General features: G+C 35.5%; 1 protein-coding gene across 2 annotated transcripts in view; it reads left to right on the top strand.

Annotated features, from left to right (window-relative positions):
- The window catches only part of LOC136024828 (protein Skeletor, isoforms B/C-like), a 257728-nt gene that overhangs the window by 54746 nt on the left and 182205 nt on the right, over positions 1-20777 (top strand). For both annotated transcript variants that reach the window (XM_065700310.1, XM_065700311.1), the window contains exon 4: positions 4689-4800. In XM_065700310.1, the coding sequence (XP_065556382.1) occupies positions 4689-4800 (112 nt within the window). The remainder of the gene's footprint in view (positions 1-4688; positions 4801-20777) is intronic.

Raw genomic sequence — 20777 nt, 5'->3', positions numbered from 1 at the left:
CATTGTGTTCGGCAAAATAGAAGCTTTGATAAGGCATTTGGAGAGCTTTAAAACCTTCATTGGGAGAAAGAAGATTATCCAAAACCCTTCCGGGAATATCATATTGAGGATATACAAAAGTATTAAAGCTGAAAGATTTCAATAGAAAATGTGCTCTTTTAAATACATCCTTATTTTAAAGATTAAGCATTGCATAATAATGAAATGACATTAGTAATTGCGTCTGGGAAAAGATAAAGGAAAGATTTAAACACGCAAAGAAGATACGAGATCACATTAATTATGTTGACTGTGACGGTTTAAAAGGCGCTATGTAACGTATTTGTCAAACTGAGACCATTGGCTTGTTTTTTCGTCAACCAGCCAAAAGATCTTCAGCCTTGCAAAATTTATGCCGTTACAACTTGTACACATTATTGTACATATATTATACATATACATATATGTACATATGTATACATATACATATTGTACATATATTATATGCATATTTTTGCAGTTTTGAATGCATCTTCTAAGCCTAATAAGTGAATAATAGCACTATAAAATTCAGAAAAGAGTCAACCTTGGAAGTAAAAGAAAATTGGAAGTAAAAGAACCTTGGAAGTAAAAGAAAAAGAAACATTAAGAATCGCTTCTTAATGTTGTTGATGTCTTTGATGGTCAAATTGTTTTTGAAACCCCTGTGGCGCTAAAAAGTAGTGTTAAGTAATGGTCCTGTGAAGGATAATGTTCATTTTTTTGGTTCTAACTGAATTCTAACTTATTTTATATTATTTTGGCTGTAACACGCCCATTAGTACTATATTTTCCCTAAGGTTGTAGCTTCAGGCCTTATAATGCAAGATTAAAATATTGTACTGGTCCATGTCACATGGCTATCCATGTGCTAGCCATGTCAGCATGGCTTTGATATTAAATGCCTCATTCTATAGAAATATTACTACATTGGAAATAAAGGGGGTATAACGTATTTTGAAAATAAAAAGAGAGAGAGAGAGAGAGAGAGAGAGAGAGAGAAGAGAGAGAGAGAAGAGAGAGAGAGAGTCGAATTCAAGGCACAATTAAAAAACATCTTTTAACTGAAACACATAAGTATGTGAAAAAAAAGATGTCTAACTCCCTTTCTTTGTCAGTTGGTTTTATTGCCAAACAGTTCTTGGTAACGAACTTTAGTAAGGAGCCACCCAGCTCAATAGTAACCGAAACTCTAAAATTAAAATTTTGATAAAAGTAGATACAACAAAATAATCGCATTTTTATGATGATTTTAAAAATATAAATTTCATCAAGTTTAGTCTTACCCATTAAGTGTTACGAGCGTAATAAAATGTGCCTTGTTTTTGAAAAAAGGGGGAAACACCCCCTAAAAGTCATAGAATCTTAAGGAAAATCACAACATCAGATTTCAGCGTATCAGAGAACCCTACTGTAGAGGTTCCAAGCTCCTATCTGCAACAATGTGGAATTTTGTATTTTTTTGCCAGAAGAAATATCACGGATGCGTGTTTATTCGTTTTTCTGTTGTTTTTTTCCCAGGGGTGATCGTGTCGACCCCCTAGAATGTCGCAAGAGGGCAAATTTTAACGGCAATTAAAAGCTTTAGTGCCTTTTTTAAAAAGCCAAAATATTGGAAGGCAACTAGGCCTCCTCCCCCGCTCATTTTCTTCCTAAGGTCACCGAATCAAAATTTTAAGACAGCCATTTTGTTCAGCATAGTCAAAAAATCTAATAACTATATCTTTGGGGACGATTTAATCCCCCATGGTCCCTGGGTGAAGGGCTGCAAGTTATGAACTTAGCCAATTGTTCGCATATAGTGTTGGTCATTGGGAAGTATACAGACGTATTCAGGGGGATTTTTCTGGTGTTGGGGGGAGGGGTCGGGGGGCTTTACGTTTTTCTTGGAGGATTAAGTGGGAGGATCTTTCCATGGAGGAATTTATCATGGGGAAGAAAATTTCCAGGAAAGGGGTGCTGTATTTTCCAGCATTACTTGGAAAAACAATGAGAAATGAAATAAAAAAAGTTTTTCCAACTGAAAATAAGAAGCAACATTAAAACTTACAACAAAAAGAAATCATTACGTTTATTAGGGGATTCGTCCCCTCCTCAATGCCTTGCTCTTTGCGCTAAAGCGTTTTTAGTAATTTCAGAAGAACTGTTTATTCTATTTAAACGGCCTTTGTGATTCAGGGGTCTTTCTTAAAGAACTGGAACAAAATTCGAACTTTAGTGAAAAGAGCTAGGCATTGACGATAGGGTGAACTCCTCTCATATGCGTAATACGAATTTACGAATATAGAAGTTCGTTACGTAACTTAATTTGTAAGTTACATATATCTATTACTAATAAAAAGGTATGTAATTAAAACTAAAAGTTTCGGTGGCCTTTTTAAGTAATCGAAAAAATTGGAGGGCAACTAGGCCCCCTCCCTCCCCCTTTTCTAAAAATGTTCTAATCAAAACTTTGAGAAAGCCATTTAGCCAAAAAATGTAAAATTAATGTGCAAATTTGGTTCCAATTATTCATGTACAGTGGGCCAAAATCAAAACCTGCATTAATTCAAAAAACTTTAAATGAACATAATGTCCCCTCCTCAACGCCCCGCTCTTTACGCTGAATTTTGACTCTTTCTCACAACTCTACTTTTTAAAACAATAAAAAACTTTAGCGTAAAGAGCGGGGCGTTGAGGAGGGAACAGCCCCTTTCATATACGGAGTAATTTCTGTTTAACTTAAGTTTTAGTTTCACTCCTTACTTTCAGTTAAAAAAACTTGTTTTTCTGTTTAATTTCTGAATGTTTTTGAATTAATGCATGTTTCAATTTTGGCTCTCCGCACATGAATAATTAAAACAAATTTTGCATATTAATTTTTTGGGCTAAATGGATTTTCTCATAGTTTTGATCAGACGATTTTGAGAAAAAAGGAGCAGGGTAGGAGGCCTAGTTGCCCTCCGATTTTTGGTTGCTTAAAAAAGCAACTAGAACTTTTAATTTTTTACGAAAGTTCTTATTAGTAAAAAATATACATAACTTACGAATTAACTTACATTGCGTAAGTAATGTAACTTCTATATTCGTATGTTTGTATTACGTATATGAGGTGGCTTGCCCCCTCATTAACACCTCGCTCTTGACACTAATATCACAAAGGCCGTACAATAAATAGTTAAAATTACTAAAAATACCTTAGCGTAAAGAGCGAGATATTAGGATGAAGTAAGCCCTATATGCGTAATAATTTCTGTTCGTTTTGAGTTTTAATGCTGCTCCTTACTTTCAGTTGAAAGAACTTTTCCATATTTATTTTTTTATTGTTTTTTTAAATGATGCTAGAAGATCCTGGGCCTCCTTCATGGAAATTCTCTTCCCCCATCACAAATTCCTCCATGGAAAGATCCCCCACGTAGCCCTCTCCCATAAATACCTCCTCCCCCAACCAAAAAAAAAACTGAAAACGTCTGTACACTTCCCAATAACTATTACTATATGTAAACACTGGTCAAAGTTTGTAACTTGCAGCTCCTCCCAAGGGGACTGTGGGGAGAGTAAGTCGTCCCAAAAGATATAGTGAATAGGTTTTTCGGCTATGTTGAATAAAATGGCTATCTCAGAATTTTGATCCGGGGACTTTGGGCAAAAATTAGCGTGGGAGGGGACCTAGGTGCCCTCCAATTTTTTGGTCACTTAAAAAGGGCACTAGAACTTCTAATTTCCGTTAGAATGAACTCTCTCGTAACATTCTAGGGCTACTGGGTCGATACGATCACCCCTGGAAAAAAACTAACAAACAAACAAATAAAAACGCATCCGTGATCTGTCTTCTGGCAAAAAATACAAAATTCCACATTTTTGTAGATAGAAACTTGAAACTTCAGCAGTAGTGTTCTCTAATACGCCGAATCTGATGGCGTAAAGTTTTTCGTTAAGATTCTATGACTTTTAGGGGCTGTTTCCCCCTATTTTCTAAAATAAGGCAAATTTTCTCAGGCTCGTAACTTTTGATGGGTAAGACTAAGCTTGATGAAACTTGTATATTTAAAATCAGCATTAAAATGCAATTCTTTTGATGTAACTATTGGTATCAAAATTCCGTTTTTTAGAGTTTCGGTTACTATTGAGCTTTGTCGCTCCTTACTACAGTTCGTTACCACGAACTGTTTGATGAGGTTGGTAGCTTGCTAATTTCGGTACTGTTTGAACACCCCAAAAAAAAATAATAAGATAGATGACGTGACAGCATGTCCCTGCATTGAACTTATGACAACTGTTTATTCTTTATAACAAAATAGATGTTTAGTTTTTGTAACTCCACGTTTTTGATTTCTTAGGATGGGGTGGAGGCAATTGATCAGTCCTCTATATTTTTCTATATGTACTACTAGCTTCTGTCTTCCTAGCATAACAGTTTTAGCAGGTAATGATTACACTGGTACCTTGTATATATGGAGGTAGTATCATGTCATCTACATTACTTTAATAACTCCAGCTATCTTTAGGATTTAAATTGTAGACGATCGTACGTGACAACCGCTAGGGTTTATTGCGTTGAAACTTGTAAAAATATACGATTATTGTGGTTGTTGTAGTTGTAAGGTGGGTTTAACCCCTCCCTCTTGGTTTTATCAAAATTTGTGCTTTAAAATATATCAATTATTTAGTGTTTTTATTTTTATTTTCAGAGACGCTGCGCCGTTAAAAAGATTTGAAAGTGAAGATATTCTTCTGAAATTACCCCCAGGAACGAAAGTAAGAGATCTCCGGTGGCTTTCTGTGTGGTGCCGAAGATTTACGGTAAGAGTCTATATTTCTCACCAGACACTTTTTTTCAAGAAAATTGGGGTTACTTTTAACTGTACAGCTGCTGAACTTTCCAGCGTAGGCCCAAACTTGTGATATCATATCTTTTCAACTGTATATTGGGGAGTGAAAAAGAAAGCTTAAGCACCCACAGTATAAGTTAACTTCAAGTCATTCAAACCTTACAAAACTCATTTTACATAACTCTGTCAAATAAAGATATAAATCTCAATCTGTGTAGCCCTTAAAAGTTCAATCTCAAACAGCTTGATCACTAAGCACCTCGACTGCCCCGTAATTGATTCACCCATTAAGCCCATTTACATTTCTTATTTACAATGACTTCAGTTATGCAAGGGCTGTTAAGAAAGTGACTAGTGGTTTGGAATAATCAAGAGGAAATATGAGTTCTGTGGTGAAGAAAAATGTACTTTAATTTCATTAGTGTATATCTATATTGTAAGCCAATCAATATATTCTTTCTAACTGGAGTACGAAGTCTTTTAAAACCTGATTCGTTGAAAGCCTCGTGTGGTAAGTTTTAAGACTCTAATTAAATTAAAAAAAACAAGTTTTTTCAACTGAAAGTAAGGAGCGACATTAAAACTTAAAACGAACAGAAATTACTTCGTATATGAAAGGGACTGCTTCCTCATCAACGCCCCGCTCTTTACGCTAAAGTTTGACTCTTTCTCTCAACTCTTCTTTTTAAAACAGTAAAAAACTTTAGCGTAAAGAGCGGGGCGTTGATGAGGAATCTGATGGTGTAATTTTCGTTAAGATTCTATGGCTTTTAGGGGGTGTTTCCCCCTATTTTCTAAAATAACACAAATTTTCTCAGGCTCGTAACTTTTGGAGCGTAAGACTAAACTTGATGAAACTTATATATTTAAAATCAGCATTAAAATGCAATTCTTTTGATATAGCTATTGTTCTCAAAATTCCATTTTTTAGAGTTTTGTTTTCTATTGAGCCGGGTCGCTCCTTACTACAGTTCGTTACCACGAACTGTTTGAAACCAAAAAACAGTTCCACTCGATGTGTGAGATTTTAGGCCAGTAAAAAGACTGAAAAGTTAAATTCTATCTTGTTGGCTCTTCTATGTGAAATGTTAAGCCAGTAGAAAGACCGAAAAGTCTTTAAATCTCTGAAGTTTTTATAGGTGAACTACCGTATCTATTTCTCTGTGGAACATCCAAGTAAACCAAGGGAAGAAAACATCCTTAACAGATGTGGATGCGGTAGTAAAATCTTCGTATTGCTTGTTATTTTCATGCAAATAAATAAAACTATCCAAAGAATGGAGGCACACAAGTTCTCACAGAGAATTAAACTAAATATCATAGGACCTCGTTTTCAATACAGAAAGGAGCTATTAGTCTTTTGTTACCCTTCTGTAAAAGTCGGGCAATTGTCATATTGTCGAACATACATGCCTTAAATTTCTAAGACCACAATGGGTAATCATGATAAAACATAAAATCGCAAAAGAAAGGAAAAAAAAACGAGAACAATAAACAGCCAGTAAAAATGGAAAAATATGTGCAAATATTTTGGCCAAGACCTCCACTTGACTGTCCTCAGTGCAGAATAAAACCGATAAAAATATAAAAATTAGACATTAAAAAAAACTAAAATTAAAATACGATACAGAGCTTTTTCAACAGCGGCAAAGATAAAACCAGCCCCATTCTGGGTAGTGGTGTTTATACAATTCCCTGTTCTTGTGGCTGTTTTTATATTGGAATAACCCAACAGCAATTAGGGGAGAGGCTATCAGAACATGGGTTCACAATCAACAAGGTCAATGGGCTATGCCAAAGGCCTGAGATTTTTGATTCCGCCTTTGCTCAATATTTGTACGACAATCCAAACCATTTCATTTTATTTGACAATACTTCCATTAAAGCCCCCGTTAAAGGTCTCGTGCAAATTTTCAGGAGGCAAATAAGATGAAAAATGCACATTCACCGAAAAATAGCTCTCAATTTTCAAAAATAATAAATCTACCTGCTAAGCGATTAGCCGTTGACAGTTTTCTATAGTATGAAATTGTGAAATTCCATTTAGACTTGTGCTTTTTATGCAGTTACCCTTTTACCGTTACTCAGAAAGGGTCATCCCATTTTAGTTTTATATTTTGTTTTAAGATTTAGTTTTTTTATATTTTTATCAGTTTTATTTAGCAGTGAGGACGGTCAAGCGGTGGTCTTGACCGAAATATTTTCATAGTTTTTCATTTTTTTTTAATGGCCGTTTATTGTCCTCGTTTTCTTCCTTTCCCTACGATTTTGATGTTTTAACATACATGCCTGCTTTTTGTAGTTTATAAAACCCAAAGGGTATCATTTTAGCGGCTCTAAAACAAGATCTCACGAGTGATACGGAACCAGGCAAGGATTTAACAATAGGCCCATTAATAATGCGAAATTTAAACCTAGGCCCACTTACCTGGGCCTAGGGTGGCACATTGCCATGGGGCATTGAGGATAAATTATCACTAGGTGATTTTTCCTTAACAGGTGCCATGTTCACTCCACCGCCGCGCTGCTTATTCACAGAAAAGTAATTTTGAAGCAACACAGGAATTCTGTGGCCACATATGCAATGTCAGATGTCTCCCAAGAATGGTAGCTGAGAGTTTGATATCACCTCTCTCTTTTATTACTTTTAGCTCATCAGTTATGTTCTGTTTACTACCTCCAATACCCTTGAATTTTGGGGGATTTCCCCGAATTTCTCGCCAAAACTCTGCGGTGAAAATGCTTGGGCCTAGAAGCATCAAAGCTTTAAATCTGGCCCTGGATGCAACAGTGATCAGGAGCCCTTACAACAATTAAGTAGGAGATTTGTTGGGACACCAATGGCTGTTTTTTTTACAGAAATTTGCTGGGGCACCAATTTGTATTTTTACAAGTACCTCCTCCACCCATTCTCCAACATCTGGTATCTTCGCGAACGGCCGTTTGCAAAGTCAGCACGGCAAATACGCAGATTCACGGTAAAATGGGACTACATACCATAGGAGACATACCACACAGTCAATACTTACACTGTCCATGAATGTTTGGGGCTCAGCTAGATTTCCACAAAAGAAAATTGGGTTCCTCGAAGTCTCCCTGACTCAGAAATGCAGGAATTTTAGGACGAAACACCGATCTCTAATTTTCGTTAGAAGTAATTTCCATGTAGAGATTTTCTTTTTTTTTAGGGGGGAGGCTATCCAGCGAATCCCCACATAGTTTGGAGATAGTAACTCCACTCACTGAGTACTTATGAGATTGGCTTTGTAAAATGCTGCACACCTATTTGGAATAGTCTTCTAAAGAAAGTTATCCCTTATACCCGTCTATTGATTCCTTTCAAAGAAGGTCAACAAACACTTCTTGAGAAAAAGAACTTAGGTTAATGGTTGACTAATGCTGTGCCAGACCCTAGCTGTGTAGGGGCCTGAGCCCTTTAAAAGTGCCATAAAGCAATCCGTATCCTGCTGTCATTATTCAGTGGGCCATTATTCACAACCCTTTTTATAATAGAAATATATTCTTATTTTGAAAATACAAAAGAAGTTAATCAATTGGAACTTTTTTCAACATTTTGAACGCAGACTCCTAAACTGTTGTCACGTACATTAGCAATATATCTAAACGACACACTAATTGAGATATCCTGTCTTTAAGGGCAATAATAGTGTTTGCCCTTGTTCAATGGAAGTCTCCCAAGCCAGTCAATCCATCCGTGAGCAACTTGGGCGATAAGGCTATATCCTTGGGATGTCATATTACTTCCAAACCATTCATCTTGAAATCAAGACTCATGCTTGAACGAACACTGCAAGGAGCGACTCTTAGAAGTGGTTTTTCCACTTCTAAAAGGCAGAAGAGAATTAAAGCGTTTCTGTAATGGAAATAAGTTTAGAGCTTTAGACAGAAATGTTGATGAGTGAGCATTAGTCTAAATAAAAATCAAATTTTATAGTTCTGTAAAAAAAAAATGATTTGCTTGAATATTTAGATCCTGAATAAATGCTACATTCCCATGTCATTTAATTTCTAGGGCTTCCATCTTTAGCAAAACTTCCTGGAGGAAAATCCAAGAAACGACATTTTTATATTTCTAACGGCTTTTACATTTATCGGATTCATAATTCCAATTCACAAGTTTGGATTCTACAATTATTTGGATTCAACATTTAAGAAAGATGAAGCATATTTCGACCATAATTTATTTTTGAATACTACTACTACTACTACTACTACTAAAAGGTCACTGCAGCACCAAGCAGCCTGAGGTCAACAAAGCTAAGCTAAGCACGCTCCTTCTCCTTCCAAATCTATTCAAAGCCTCCGTCTTTACACCCTCCCAGGAAATTCCCAATTCCTTCAAATCTTTCTTTATGACGTCCTTCCATCCTGACCGTGGACGAACTGCTTTCCGTTTAGCACTAGACAGATTGCCAAAAAATATAGTCCTTGACAATTTATCATCCTTCATCCGAAGAACATACCCTAGCCACCTCAACCTTTCTCTCACTATAGCTTTAGAAAGTGGGATTGAACCACACTTTCCATACAGCCTATTGTTTGAAATAGGGTCTGTCAGCCAGGTACCCAGAGCGATTTCTCAGGAAAACATATAGCATATCTTCATCTGTTTTTCAGAGCGCCCATGCTTCAGAGCCATACTTTACAACTGTCATCACTGTAGCTTCCAATGCTCTAATCTTGGTTTGCACACTTATCTTCTTATTCATCCAAACTCTTTTTAAATGTGAAATATAAAACACGCTGAGCCTTGGCTATTCTACTTTTAACATCTTCACTGCTCCCTCCGTCTTTACTAATAATTAAACGAAAATAAAACAAGTTTTTTAACTGAAAGTAAGGAGCCACATTAAAACTTAAAACGAACAGAAATTACATCGTATATTAAAGCGGCTGCTCCCTCCTCAACGCCCCGCTCTTTACGCTAAAGTTTGACTCTTTTTCTCAACTCTACTTTTTAAAACAGAAAAAAACTTTAGCGTAAAGAGCGGGGCGTTGAGGAGGGGGCAGCCGCTTTAATATACGAAGTAATTTCTGTTCGTTTTAAGTTTTAATGTCCCTCCTTCTTTCAGTTAAAAAATCTTGTTTTTTTGTTTAATTTCTGGACGTTTTTGAATTAATGGATGTTTTTATTTTGGCTCTCTGCAGATGAATAAATAAGATCAAATTTGCGATTTATTTTTTTGGATAAATGGGTTTCTCATAGTTTCGATCGAATGATTTTTAGAAAAAACGAGCGGGGGAGGTGGCCTAGTTGCCCTCCAATCTTTTGGTTACTTAAAAAGGCAACTAGAACTTTTAATTTTTTACGAATATTTTTATTAGTAAAAGATATACGTAACTTACGAGTTAGCTTAAGTAACGAACTTCTGTATTCGTATGTTTTTATTACGTATATGAGGGGGTTCACCCCCTCGTCGGTACCTCGCTCTTTACACTAAAGCTTAAATTTTGTCCCAATTCATTAAGAATGACCCCTGAATCACAAAGGCCGTAGAATAAATAGTTGAAATTACTAAAAATTCTTTAGCGTAAAGAGCGAGGTATTAGGAGGAGGTAAACCCCTCATATGCGTTATAATTTCTGTTTTTTTTAAGTTTTAATGCTGTTCCTTACTTTCAGTTGAAAAAAATTCATATTCATTTTTTCATCGTTTTTTTTAATAATGCTAGAAAATCCTGTGTTCCGTTCATGGAAATTTTCTTTCCCCATGACAAATTCTTCCATGGAAAGTTCCCCCAACATATACCCCTCTTCTCAACCCCTTCCCCCAACCAAAAAATCCCCCTGAAAACGTCTGTACAGTTCCCAATAACCATTACTATATGTTAGAACTGGTCAAAGTTTGTAACCTGTAGCCCCTCCCACGGAGACTCTGGAGGAGTAAGTCGTCCCCATAGACATAGTTATAAGGTTTTTCTACTATGCTGAATAAAATGGCTATCTCAGAATTTTGACCCGGTGACATTGGGAAAATATTCAGCGTGGGAGGTGGCCTAGGTGCCCTCCAATTTTTTTGGTCACTTAAAAAGGGCACTAGAACTTTTCATCTCCGTTAGAATGAGCCCTCTCGCAACATTCTAGGACCACTGGTTTGATACGATCACCCCTGGGAAAAAAACAAAAAACAAACAAACAAACAAACAAACAAACACGCATCCGTGATCTGCCTTCTGGCAAAAAAATACAAAATTCCACATTTTTGTAGATAGGAGCTTGAAACTTCTAAACTAGGGTTCTCTGATACGCCGAATCTGATGGTGGATTTTCGTTAAGATTATATGTTTTTAGGGGGTGTTTCCCCCTGTTTTCTACTTTCCTGTTCTCTGTTATCTTTCCTGTTACTTAAAAAGGCAACTAGAACTTTTAATTTTTTTACGAATGTTTTTATTAGAAAAAGATATACGTAACTTACAAATTAGCTTACGTAACGAACTTTTGTATTCTCATGTTTTTATTACGTATATGAAGGGGTTCACCCCCTCGTCAGTACCTCGCTCTTTACACTAAAGCTTAAATTTTGTCCCAATTTCTTAAGAATGACCCCTGAAACACAAAAGCCGTAGAATAAATAGTTGAAATTACTAAAAATACTTTAGCGTAAAGAGCGACGTATTAGGAGGAGTTGAGCCAATCATATACGTAATAATTTCTGTTCGTTTTAAGTTTTAATGCTTCTCCTTACTTTCAGTTGAAAAAACTTTTTCATATTTATTTTTTCGTTGTTTTTTTTTCAAATAATGCTAGAAATTCCTGCACTCCCTTCATGAAAATTTTCTTCCTCCATGACAAATTTTTGCAAGAAAAGTTCCCCCAACATATCCCCCTCTTCATGAACCCCCCCCCCCCCCCCAACCTAAAAATCCCCCTGAAAACGTCTGTACAATTCCGAATAACCATTACTATATGTAAGCACTGGTCAAAGTTTGTAAATTGTGGCGCCTCCCACGGGGACTGTGGGGGAGTAAGTCGTCCCCAAAGACATAGTTTTAAGGTTTATTGACTACGCTGAATAAAATGGCTATCACAGAATTTTGATCTGGTGACTTTGGGAAAATAATTAGCGTGGGAGGGGCCAAGGTGCCCTCTAATTTTTTCGGGCACTTAAAAAGGGCACTAGAACTTTTTATTTTCGTTAGAATGAGCCCTCTAGCAAGATTCTAGGACCACTGGGTCGATACGATCACCCCAGGGAAAAAAAAACAGCAAAAAACAAACAAACAAACACGCATCCGTGATCTGCCTTCTGGCAAAAAAATAAAAAATTCCAAATTTTTGTAGATAGGAGTTTGAAACTTCTAAATTAGGGTTCTCTGATACGCCAAATTTGATTGTGGATTTTCGTTAAGATTCTATGATTTTTAGAGGGTGTTTCCTCCTGTTTTCTAAAACCAGGCAATTTTTTTCAGGCTCTTAGCTTTTGATGGTTAAAACTAAACTTGATGAAACTTATCTATTTAAAATCAGCATTAAAATGTGATTCTTTTGATATAGCTATTGACATCAAAATTCCATTTTTTAGAGTTTTGGTTACTATTGACCCGGTTCGCTCCTTACTACAGTTTGTTACCACGAACTGTTTGATAAAAGCTAAGTTCCTCAAAATGATCTAATAGTAAAATATTATGCCTAAACTAGCTAATATTATGCCTAAACTATTTGAGTTAAACCTAAAACGGTTTAACTCAAACTAAATATTCTTCATGCTCTTTTTTATACATTGCCTTAAATTGCACTTCTCAGCGGAAAATTTGAATAAAATTCTAGTGTATGGTTAATTTAAAGTAACGATTCGATCATCTCCTGGAAAAAGAGAAAAAGAAACTGATCATCTAGAGACCATAGCAAATTAGACCCTGAAATTTAGCTGCCTTTCTTATACGAAAATCATCAATACCATCTTGCGATTATTGTGTTGCGAAAGCAACACTATAGTTTTGTCCCGTTTTTTTTTTCTATGTCGCCGATCTTCGCTTATTCCTGGAAACTGGTAAGGGTCTAACCTTTGCGGTTTTTACGGAAAGTGTGGATCTCAGGCCGGATTGATGACTATGACATTACATTTTGGAAAGCTCCGCAGAACTCTTGCCTGGGGCCAAAAAGGATGGCTTTTGCTTGTCCACGAACCAGAGCCTATGGTGTGCGAAGTGAAGTGGAGTTATATAGCCTATGTCAGAGATGAGTATCTGAAGTTGTGCAGCCAAGCTTTCGTTTCATCAAAGCATGCATGTTTCTGCTTTTAAGTGGAAAGCTCTGTTCTAGCAGCCAAGCAGGAAGGCACCACTTTCAAATTGAAGATGGACTAAAATCTATAAGTGTTAAATATATGCGGCAGTTACCCGGCCCCACAGCCAATTTATCTTCTTTGAGTGATAAATATAAAAATTTACAGAAGCAAAAATGTGGCATTTTCCCACGGGTCCGAAAGTGTGCCATCTATTGGTTCTATCCATTTCTGTTCGTGATTTCAGCTGAGTTTATCATTTGCTTTTTCGGACTCGGGATTGCGGTAGAGAAATGGTATCAGATGTGCCTAATAAACTTTAAAAGTTCTGTCATTGCTAAAGAAATTGGAGCTTATCCTTTGCTCCTTTCTAAGTGGTGACGTTAGAAAGTAGCCTAAGGCAAAAAAAATAAATCAACTTTTGAACTAAGACAGATAGAATTTTTTTGACGGCAATCGATAGCTCTTGAAGAGCTGATCAAAGTATATGACATCCATTTTTTGGTAGAAAAATTCCTTCATGAGGTATACCAATTTGAAAGTTTCAAAAGGTTGACAACTTCAGTAGTAAGGTACACACTGAAACGAAATCTAGGCCAATACAAATTGTGAGACATATAGAGGACTTGTAAGCAACAGTTGGCTGTTAGGTAATAATCACCTTAGGCAATGAGGGGTTAGCAACTTTTGCTAGTTGGTGTATCTATTATTTGTTTCCAGTGTATTTGATGGTAAAACCAATTTGATTCCAGTGGTAAGACATGGGGTCCAGTGGTAGGGGATTTGTAAGTAATAATCTGCTGTTAGGCTACAGTCAACTTTAGCGATGAGGGGTTTGCAACTATGCTAGTTGGTGTACCCGTTTATTTGTTGCCGGTGAACTTGATGCCTATCACGGGAAAGGGACTCATAAGTAAGAATCGGTTCACTTTGGGCGAGAAACGGCTGTTAGCTCGTAATCATCTATGGCAATGAGGGATTTGCCACTTTTGCTAGTTGGTGTACCTATTATTTGTTTCCGGTGTATTTGATGGTTCAATCACTTTGGTTTCAGTGGTAAGACATGTAGGGGACTCGTAAGTATTAATCGGCTGTTGGACTACAATCATATTCAGCAATGAGGGGTTTGCAACTTTTGCTAGTTGGTGTACCCATTTATTTGTTTCCGGTGAACTTGATGTCTATCACGGGAGAGGAACTTGCAATAAAGAATATTTTCACTTTGGGCTAGATACTTATGCAAATTGGTGCACTTTGTACTTGATCTCTTTAAATCTAATAGAATTAAGTGTTTACGCAACGGGTACAAACTACAACGTAAAACAATGAGGTAGCTTCATAATAATTAGTGTCACCTATGGTATTTTAATCCTGAAAAGTTACGGATAGCTTTATAATACCAACTAGATTATATAAGATATTGTTCCAAGTTTTCATCCGTCACGATGTCTACGATTGAAAAGGATAAAGTTCAACTGGCTACAAAGTCAATTTAGTCCCTTCCTTCGATATTATTTTGTAGTTGTTGATGCTATTCAACGCTGAGGAATAGCCTTTGGTCATGTAATTAAAAAAAAACAAGTTTTATTAACTGAAAGTAAGGAGCGACATTAAAACTTAAAACGAACAGAAATTACTTCGTATATGAAAGGGGCTGCTTCCTCATCAACGCCCCGCTCTTTACGCTAAAATTTGACTCTTTCTCTCAATTTTTCTTTTTAAAACAATAAAAAACTTTAGCGTAAAGAGCGGGGCGTTGATGAGGAAGTAACCCCTTCACATACGAAGTAATTTCTGTTCGTTTTAAGTTTTAATGTCGCTCCTTACTTTCCCTTAAAAAACTTGTTTTTTTTCATTTAATTTCCGAACGTTTTTGAATCAATGCATGTTTTGATTTTGGCTCTCCGCAGAGGAATAATTAAAACGAAATTTGCATTTTTTTTTTTTTTTGCTAAATGGCTTTCTCATAATTTTGATCGAATGATTTTGAGAAAAAAAGAGCAGGGGAGGAAGCCTAGTTGCCCTCCAATTTTTTGGTTAATTAAAAGGCAACTAGAACTTTTAATTTCTTACGAATCTTTTTATTAGTAAAAGATTTACGTAACGTCAGTACCTTGCTCTTTAAACTAAAGCTTAAATTTTGTCCCAGTTCATTAGGAATGGCTGAGTCACAAAAGCCGTAGAATAAATAGTTGAAACTACTAAAAATACTTTAGCGCAAAGAGCGAGGTATTAGGAGGAGGTGAGCCCCTCATATGGGTAATAATTTCTGTTTGTTTTAAGTTTTAATGCTGCTCCTTACTTCCAGCTGAAAAAAAAACTTTTTCATATTTATTTTTTCATTTTTTTTTTAAATAATGCTAGTAAATCCTGCGCTCCCTTCATGGAAATTTTCTTCCCCCATGACAAATTCTCGATGGAGAAATCCCCCAGCATATCTCCCTCTTCTCAACCCCGCCCCCCAACCAAAAAATCCTCCTGAAAACGCCTCTACACTTCCCAATAACCATTACTATATGTAAGCACTGGTCAAAGTTTGTAACTTGTTGCCCCTCCCACGGGGACTGTGGGGGAGTAAGTCGTCAACAAAGAAATAGTTATAAGGTTTTTCGACTACGCTGAATAGCATGGCTATCTCAAAATTTTGATCCGTTGACTTTGGGAAAATAATTAGCGTGGGAGGGGGCCTAGGTCCCTCCAATTTTTTTGGTCACTTAAAAAGGGCACTAGAACTTTTCATTTCCGTTAGAATGAGCCCTCTCGCAACATTATAGGACAAATGGGTCGATACGATCAACCCCTGGGAAAAAAAAACAAAAAAAAAAACAAAAAAAAAAAAACAAATAAACACGCATCCGTGATCTGCCTTATGGCAAAAAATACAAAATTCCACACTTTTGTAGATGGTTGGATGGGGGCTTTTCTGATGGTTTGGTTTTTGTTAAGATTCTATGACTTTTAGGGGGTGTTTCCCCTATTTTCTAAAAAAACGCAAATTTTCTCAGGCTCGTAACTTTTCATGGGTAAGACTAAACTTGAAGAAACTTATATATTTAGAGTTTTGGTTACTATTGAGCCGGGTCGCTCCTTACTACAATTCGTTACCACGAACTGTTTGATAACTGATTGCGTTCTTGTTAGAACATACCGTTTTAAAAACTTCGATAGGCTGACAGCTTCATCATCTAACCGATTGTAAAGAAACAACCACAAACGAGAATGTTAAACAATGAGACAGTTTCGTAATAATTAATAGAATATCATCTATGGTATTTTGATCCTGAAAAGTTTGGGATGGCTTTATAATACCAACTAGATTATATAAGATATTGGTCCGAGTTTTCATCCGTCACGATGTCTACGATTGAAAAGGATAAAGTTAAACTGGCTGCAAAGTCAATTTAGTCGTTTCTTCCGATACTATTTTGTTGTTGTTTTTTCAACGCTGAGTAAAAGCCTTTGATCATGTGATTACTAATTGATAGTGAAGAAACAAAACCAAAGTGTTGCTCTCGCAACACTTTAGCCGGCGAAGCCGGACAAAGGTTGCCGCAACACCTCACGTTGCCCGGGCAACGTTGGTCTAGTTAGTTTTGTTTTAAGGTTATTATTCGAACAAAAAGATTAATGCAACTTTTTGCTATTTTAATATTATTGATTACCACTAAACTTAACATGACAATTTAGACGAACGCAGCTTTCCACTATTATATGTCTTCTACGCCCCTTTTTGTGCTAGTATTTTTAAAGCTCGTGACATATCAATATTTAGTCGGCAATATTCAGTTTTTTTTAGTTTTTTCTATTGAAGCAATGCTTCAATAAAGAGATTATCAGCAATTACAAAGCCTATCTTTGGCTAGTCTATGCTTGTTTTAATTCCTTAAAAAGCTTTTAACTTTGACTGAGACATTCTTTGAATCTGTTTTTCGAGAGAAAACTTTTTCTCTTTGTATCTTATCTTTTTTAGTGTGCTACTTAAGTTTACTTATTATTTTCTCGTAATAACGTGCAACTTCAGGGCTTTTAAGATTTTCAAAGCCACATTTACATGCATATAAAATCCAGATATGTACATTTTCACTGAAGTTTCAATAGGCCGTCAAGTCGTTGAGCAAATGTTATTTATGTGAGAAAATTTTATCCCGAGCCAATATATTTTTGGTTTGTTGAATTCTGAGTAGGTCTACAATTGGCCTCTACCATTAAAACTTTGCTGCTAATCAATCACTCTTTTTCTAACCTTTACACCTGATTTGGGTTAAAGATAATTCGCGTATTCTAACAGTGGTGCTCACAATTTTTTTTTTTTAATGAACCTTTGACAAAAAAGTGAGTAAAATATTAGGAGCCCCGAAGACTAAAATATATTTGAAAGAAATGATATTTTTTTTAATTATTCATCGATTAATAAGAAAATTGGTAGCCATAAAGAAGTGACCAGAAACTTCATTTACGAAGGAAAAAAAAGAAGTCGGCGGGTTCTAGATTTAGTCCTTCATTAATTTTATTCTAGAAAACTAAAATTTAATCTTAATAATTTGTTTGTAGAAAAGAACCAAGAGCCTTCCGTTAAAAATTTAAACTTATAAAGTGTATCTTTAAATGAATAAATCTCTTTAAAACTTTAAATATTTGTATAGCTTAATGGCTTCGGCAAAATTAAAAAGCTGCTGTCCAATAACGTAGGATCAATGCGATTGAAATTTCAGAATTTGATCAACAGCCAAATCAGGGATACAGGACGGGTATTAAGATCGTCTCTCAACCTCTTCCCTCTTTAAAAGATCTGAATATTCTGCTTTAGCTTTGAAAACATTTACTTTTCAATTTGGTTTAGTGTCTGTTTTTTTTTTATTTTGGCAGACCAATGTGATTTCACACAACTTATTTTGTGCTAAGGACCGTTTTGTATATAAGGCTTTAGGTCTGTCAAGTAATAGAGGAGCAAAGGTAGTAGTATGAGAACACCCTCCTATACCCTATTTTGTGCTATAAATCAGTTTTTGGAAGTATTATTCATCCAACCTCTTACGATCAAAAACCTATGAAAGAAAAAGATCTGAAGGAGGAAGGGTTGGGTGTAATATCTTGAAAAATCTAACCAAGTCCGGATATTGTGACAACTTTCGTTTCTAAAACATTTTTCCAAGATAGTGAAAATTCTCCTCGTTTATATGATTTGTTTTCCCTGGCTTAGCCATACTCCTTTATCATTATTAATTTAAAAAAGGTTTTCCACAAAACAGCTTTTTAAAAGAAAAGTGGGGAGCTCCATCTAGCCAGTAATGAGCGGAAGTAAAATCAAATAATCTTCCAAGCGTAGAACTACCACAAATCACTATGAATAATAAATAAAACTCAAAACCAACAGAAATTACAATAAATAAGTGAGTCAAACTCAAAATGAGCAAAAATTAGCATGACTAGGGCTGATAACCCCATGTCTTCTTAAAACCAAGTTTCAAATTTCCAATCGAATGAGCCCTTTTTGAAGTTTCTATGACAACTCCTTCGATAAGAAGTGTCGTGGTAAAAAAAAGAAAAAAAAACATTGTGCCCACATCGATCTTTACTTAGGCAGCGCTCTTGCGTTTTGAGTTTTTGAGCGCTATTGAGTTTTGGCAGGCAAGTTTGATTTCGCGGAAATTTTTTTTGTGTTATGGACCGCTTTACACATAGCTTTAGGTTTTTGAAGTAAGAGAGAAGCAAAGGTAGTAGTATGAAAACACCTTTTTAGACCCTAATTTGTGCTATAAATCAGTTTTTGACAGTATTATTCTTTCAACCCAAAATGGTTAAGAACCATATGAAAAAATAATCTTGGGGGATGGGTTGTGTGCAAGATTAAAACAAAACAAGCAGATAATGGCACAGCGTCTATTTCTTTATCATATTTCAGATTTTTGTCTTACCGAATTATGTAGCGTATTAGAGTATTGAACCTAGACGAGAAGCAAAGCTAATTGTTAGGGGTTTCTTTGGAAGGATATTTCACGGTCCCGGCATGCGTCCATGGATCCACTTCAGGGAAGAGAGATAATTAAACAAATGTTAATAGGTGGGAGATTATAAGGGAATCGTAAAGAGTTAGAGATTTCAAGGGTACATGGACTTAAAGCCTCTGTGTATGCTTCCATCATGGCTAACATCAGTACAGAATACATCTAGTTAAAAGCAGTAAGCATTTAAAAAAGCGTGCTTTCAATTTAGGCAGTGAAATTTTCACTGGTTTTCTTCAACAATTTGTTTGTTTTCTATTCTAAAGAATAAGTTGTCGTTTTCTTATCGTTTTCTATGTCTATTCGTTTTCATAAGGTTCTGCCGTCTCCCATGTATAAAAGAGATGATATCAATCCCTAATACTATTTCCACCCTTTTTTTCCAAGATTCATGACAATTTTTTTTTCCTCACTTCATTGTTAGAGTCTTTTCTCTTGATTTTGAGTGATCCCCCAAATCCCTACCACCTACTGCTTATTCCGGAAACAAGATACTTGGAAAATTCATGAATCGGCGGAAATCAGTGAATTGAATCGATTATGAGCAAAGATAGTTCTAAGTCGAAAATGTGGAAAAGATATTCAGAACGTATGCACTCAAATGAAGTTGTCTATGAGGGGAAGTTTGAAGTACATGTCCGGAATTTCTTGGTCAAAGCATTGTCTGTATTGGTGTATCATTAAAGCTCCTCTTTGAGCATAAGAAGTTTCATCAACTAGAAACAATGTAATGTTTCCTAATAAGCTTATAAGCACAAGGCCTGCAATTTATTTGTGTGTCTATTTCTTTCAAAAGGGATTGCAACTTCACAATTGGAGATTTTTCTCTATTAATATGAACTAGTTAAATCGTGGACGTGTTAGGACCAGTTACATACTCAGGAATTCCTTTGTTGGGTGGTTTGTTATATTTAAGGAGTTCCTCCGTTATATATATATATATATATATATATATATATATATATATATATATATATATATATATATTATATATATTATATATATATATATATATATGTATATATATATGTATATATATATATATATATATATATATATATATATATATATATATTTGTCACTTATCTTTTAACTGCATATTTCCTTGCTCTTGCTGTGGCATATCATTTAGTCGTATACTTCTTTGTTCTTCACCTTTGTCTTCGAGCAGTTTTAATTCTTGTTGCGGCTTATCTTCGAATCTTATGTTTCGGTGCTCTCCACTTTTGTTTTTGACTCGTGGTAATTGTTGTTGACGGGAGTATTCTTACTATATATATGTAAATATATATTAAAATTAAAATTAAAAAAAATAACTTAAATTTAAAAAAAGTCAATTCAATTCTTAGTTTTTCCGGGGATAAAAAAGCTATTTTCACTTCACTGGGACATCAAATTAGAAGAAACTTCCATCTTAAATCCTCAGCTTAACTTAATACCTTCTGATTACCTATTTCCCTTCTTCAATCGACATGAGAATATTACTGAGGCTTAAATCGTCATGGTATTGAAGGAGAAGCAGAAGCAATCTTATTTAATGATTGGTCTCCTATAGACATAAGCCGATTAGGACAGCAAGTGTATTTAGACTTGCTATTTACGTAATTAAACCTATCAAAATATATCCATGTTAATCTTCAAGTTAATAATCTGATTTTACAGTAATATATATATAATCTCTTACTAAGGTCAAATTTTGAA

Source organism: Artemia franciscana, chromosome 3, assembly GCF_032884065.1.
Source record: "Artemia franciscana chromosome 3, ASM3288406v1, whole genome shotgun sequence".
Classification (NCBI taxonomy): Eukaryota; Metazoa; Arthropoda; class Branchiopoda; order Anostraca; family Artemiidae; genus Artemia; species Artemia franciscana.
The sequence above is the reverse complement of the archived record's forward strand: the minus strand, read 5'-3'. Positions and strand labels throughout refer to the sequence as shown.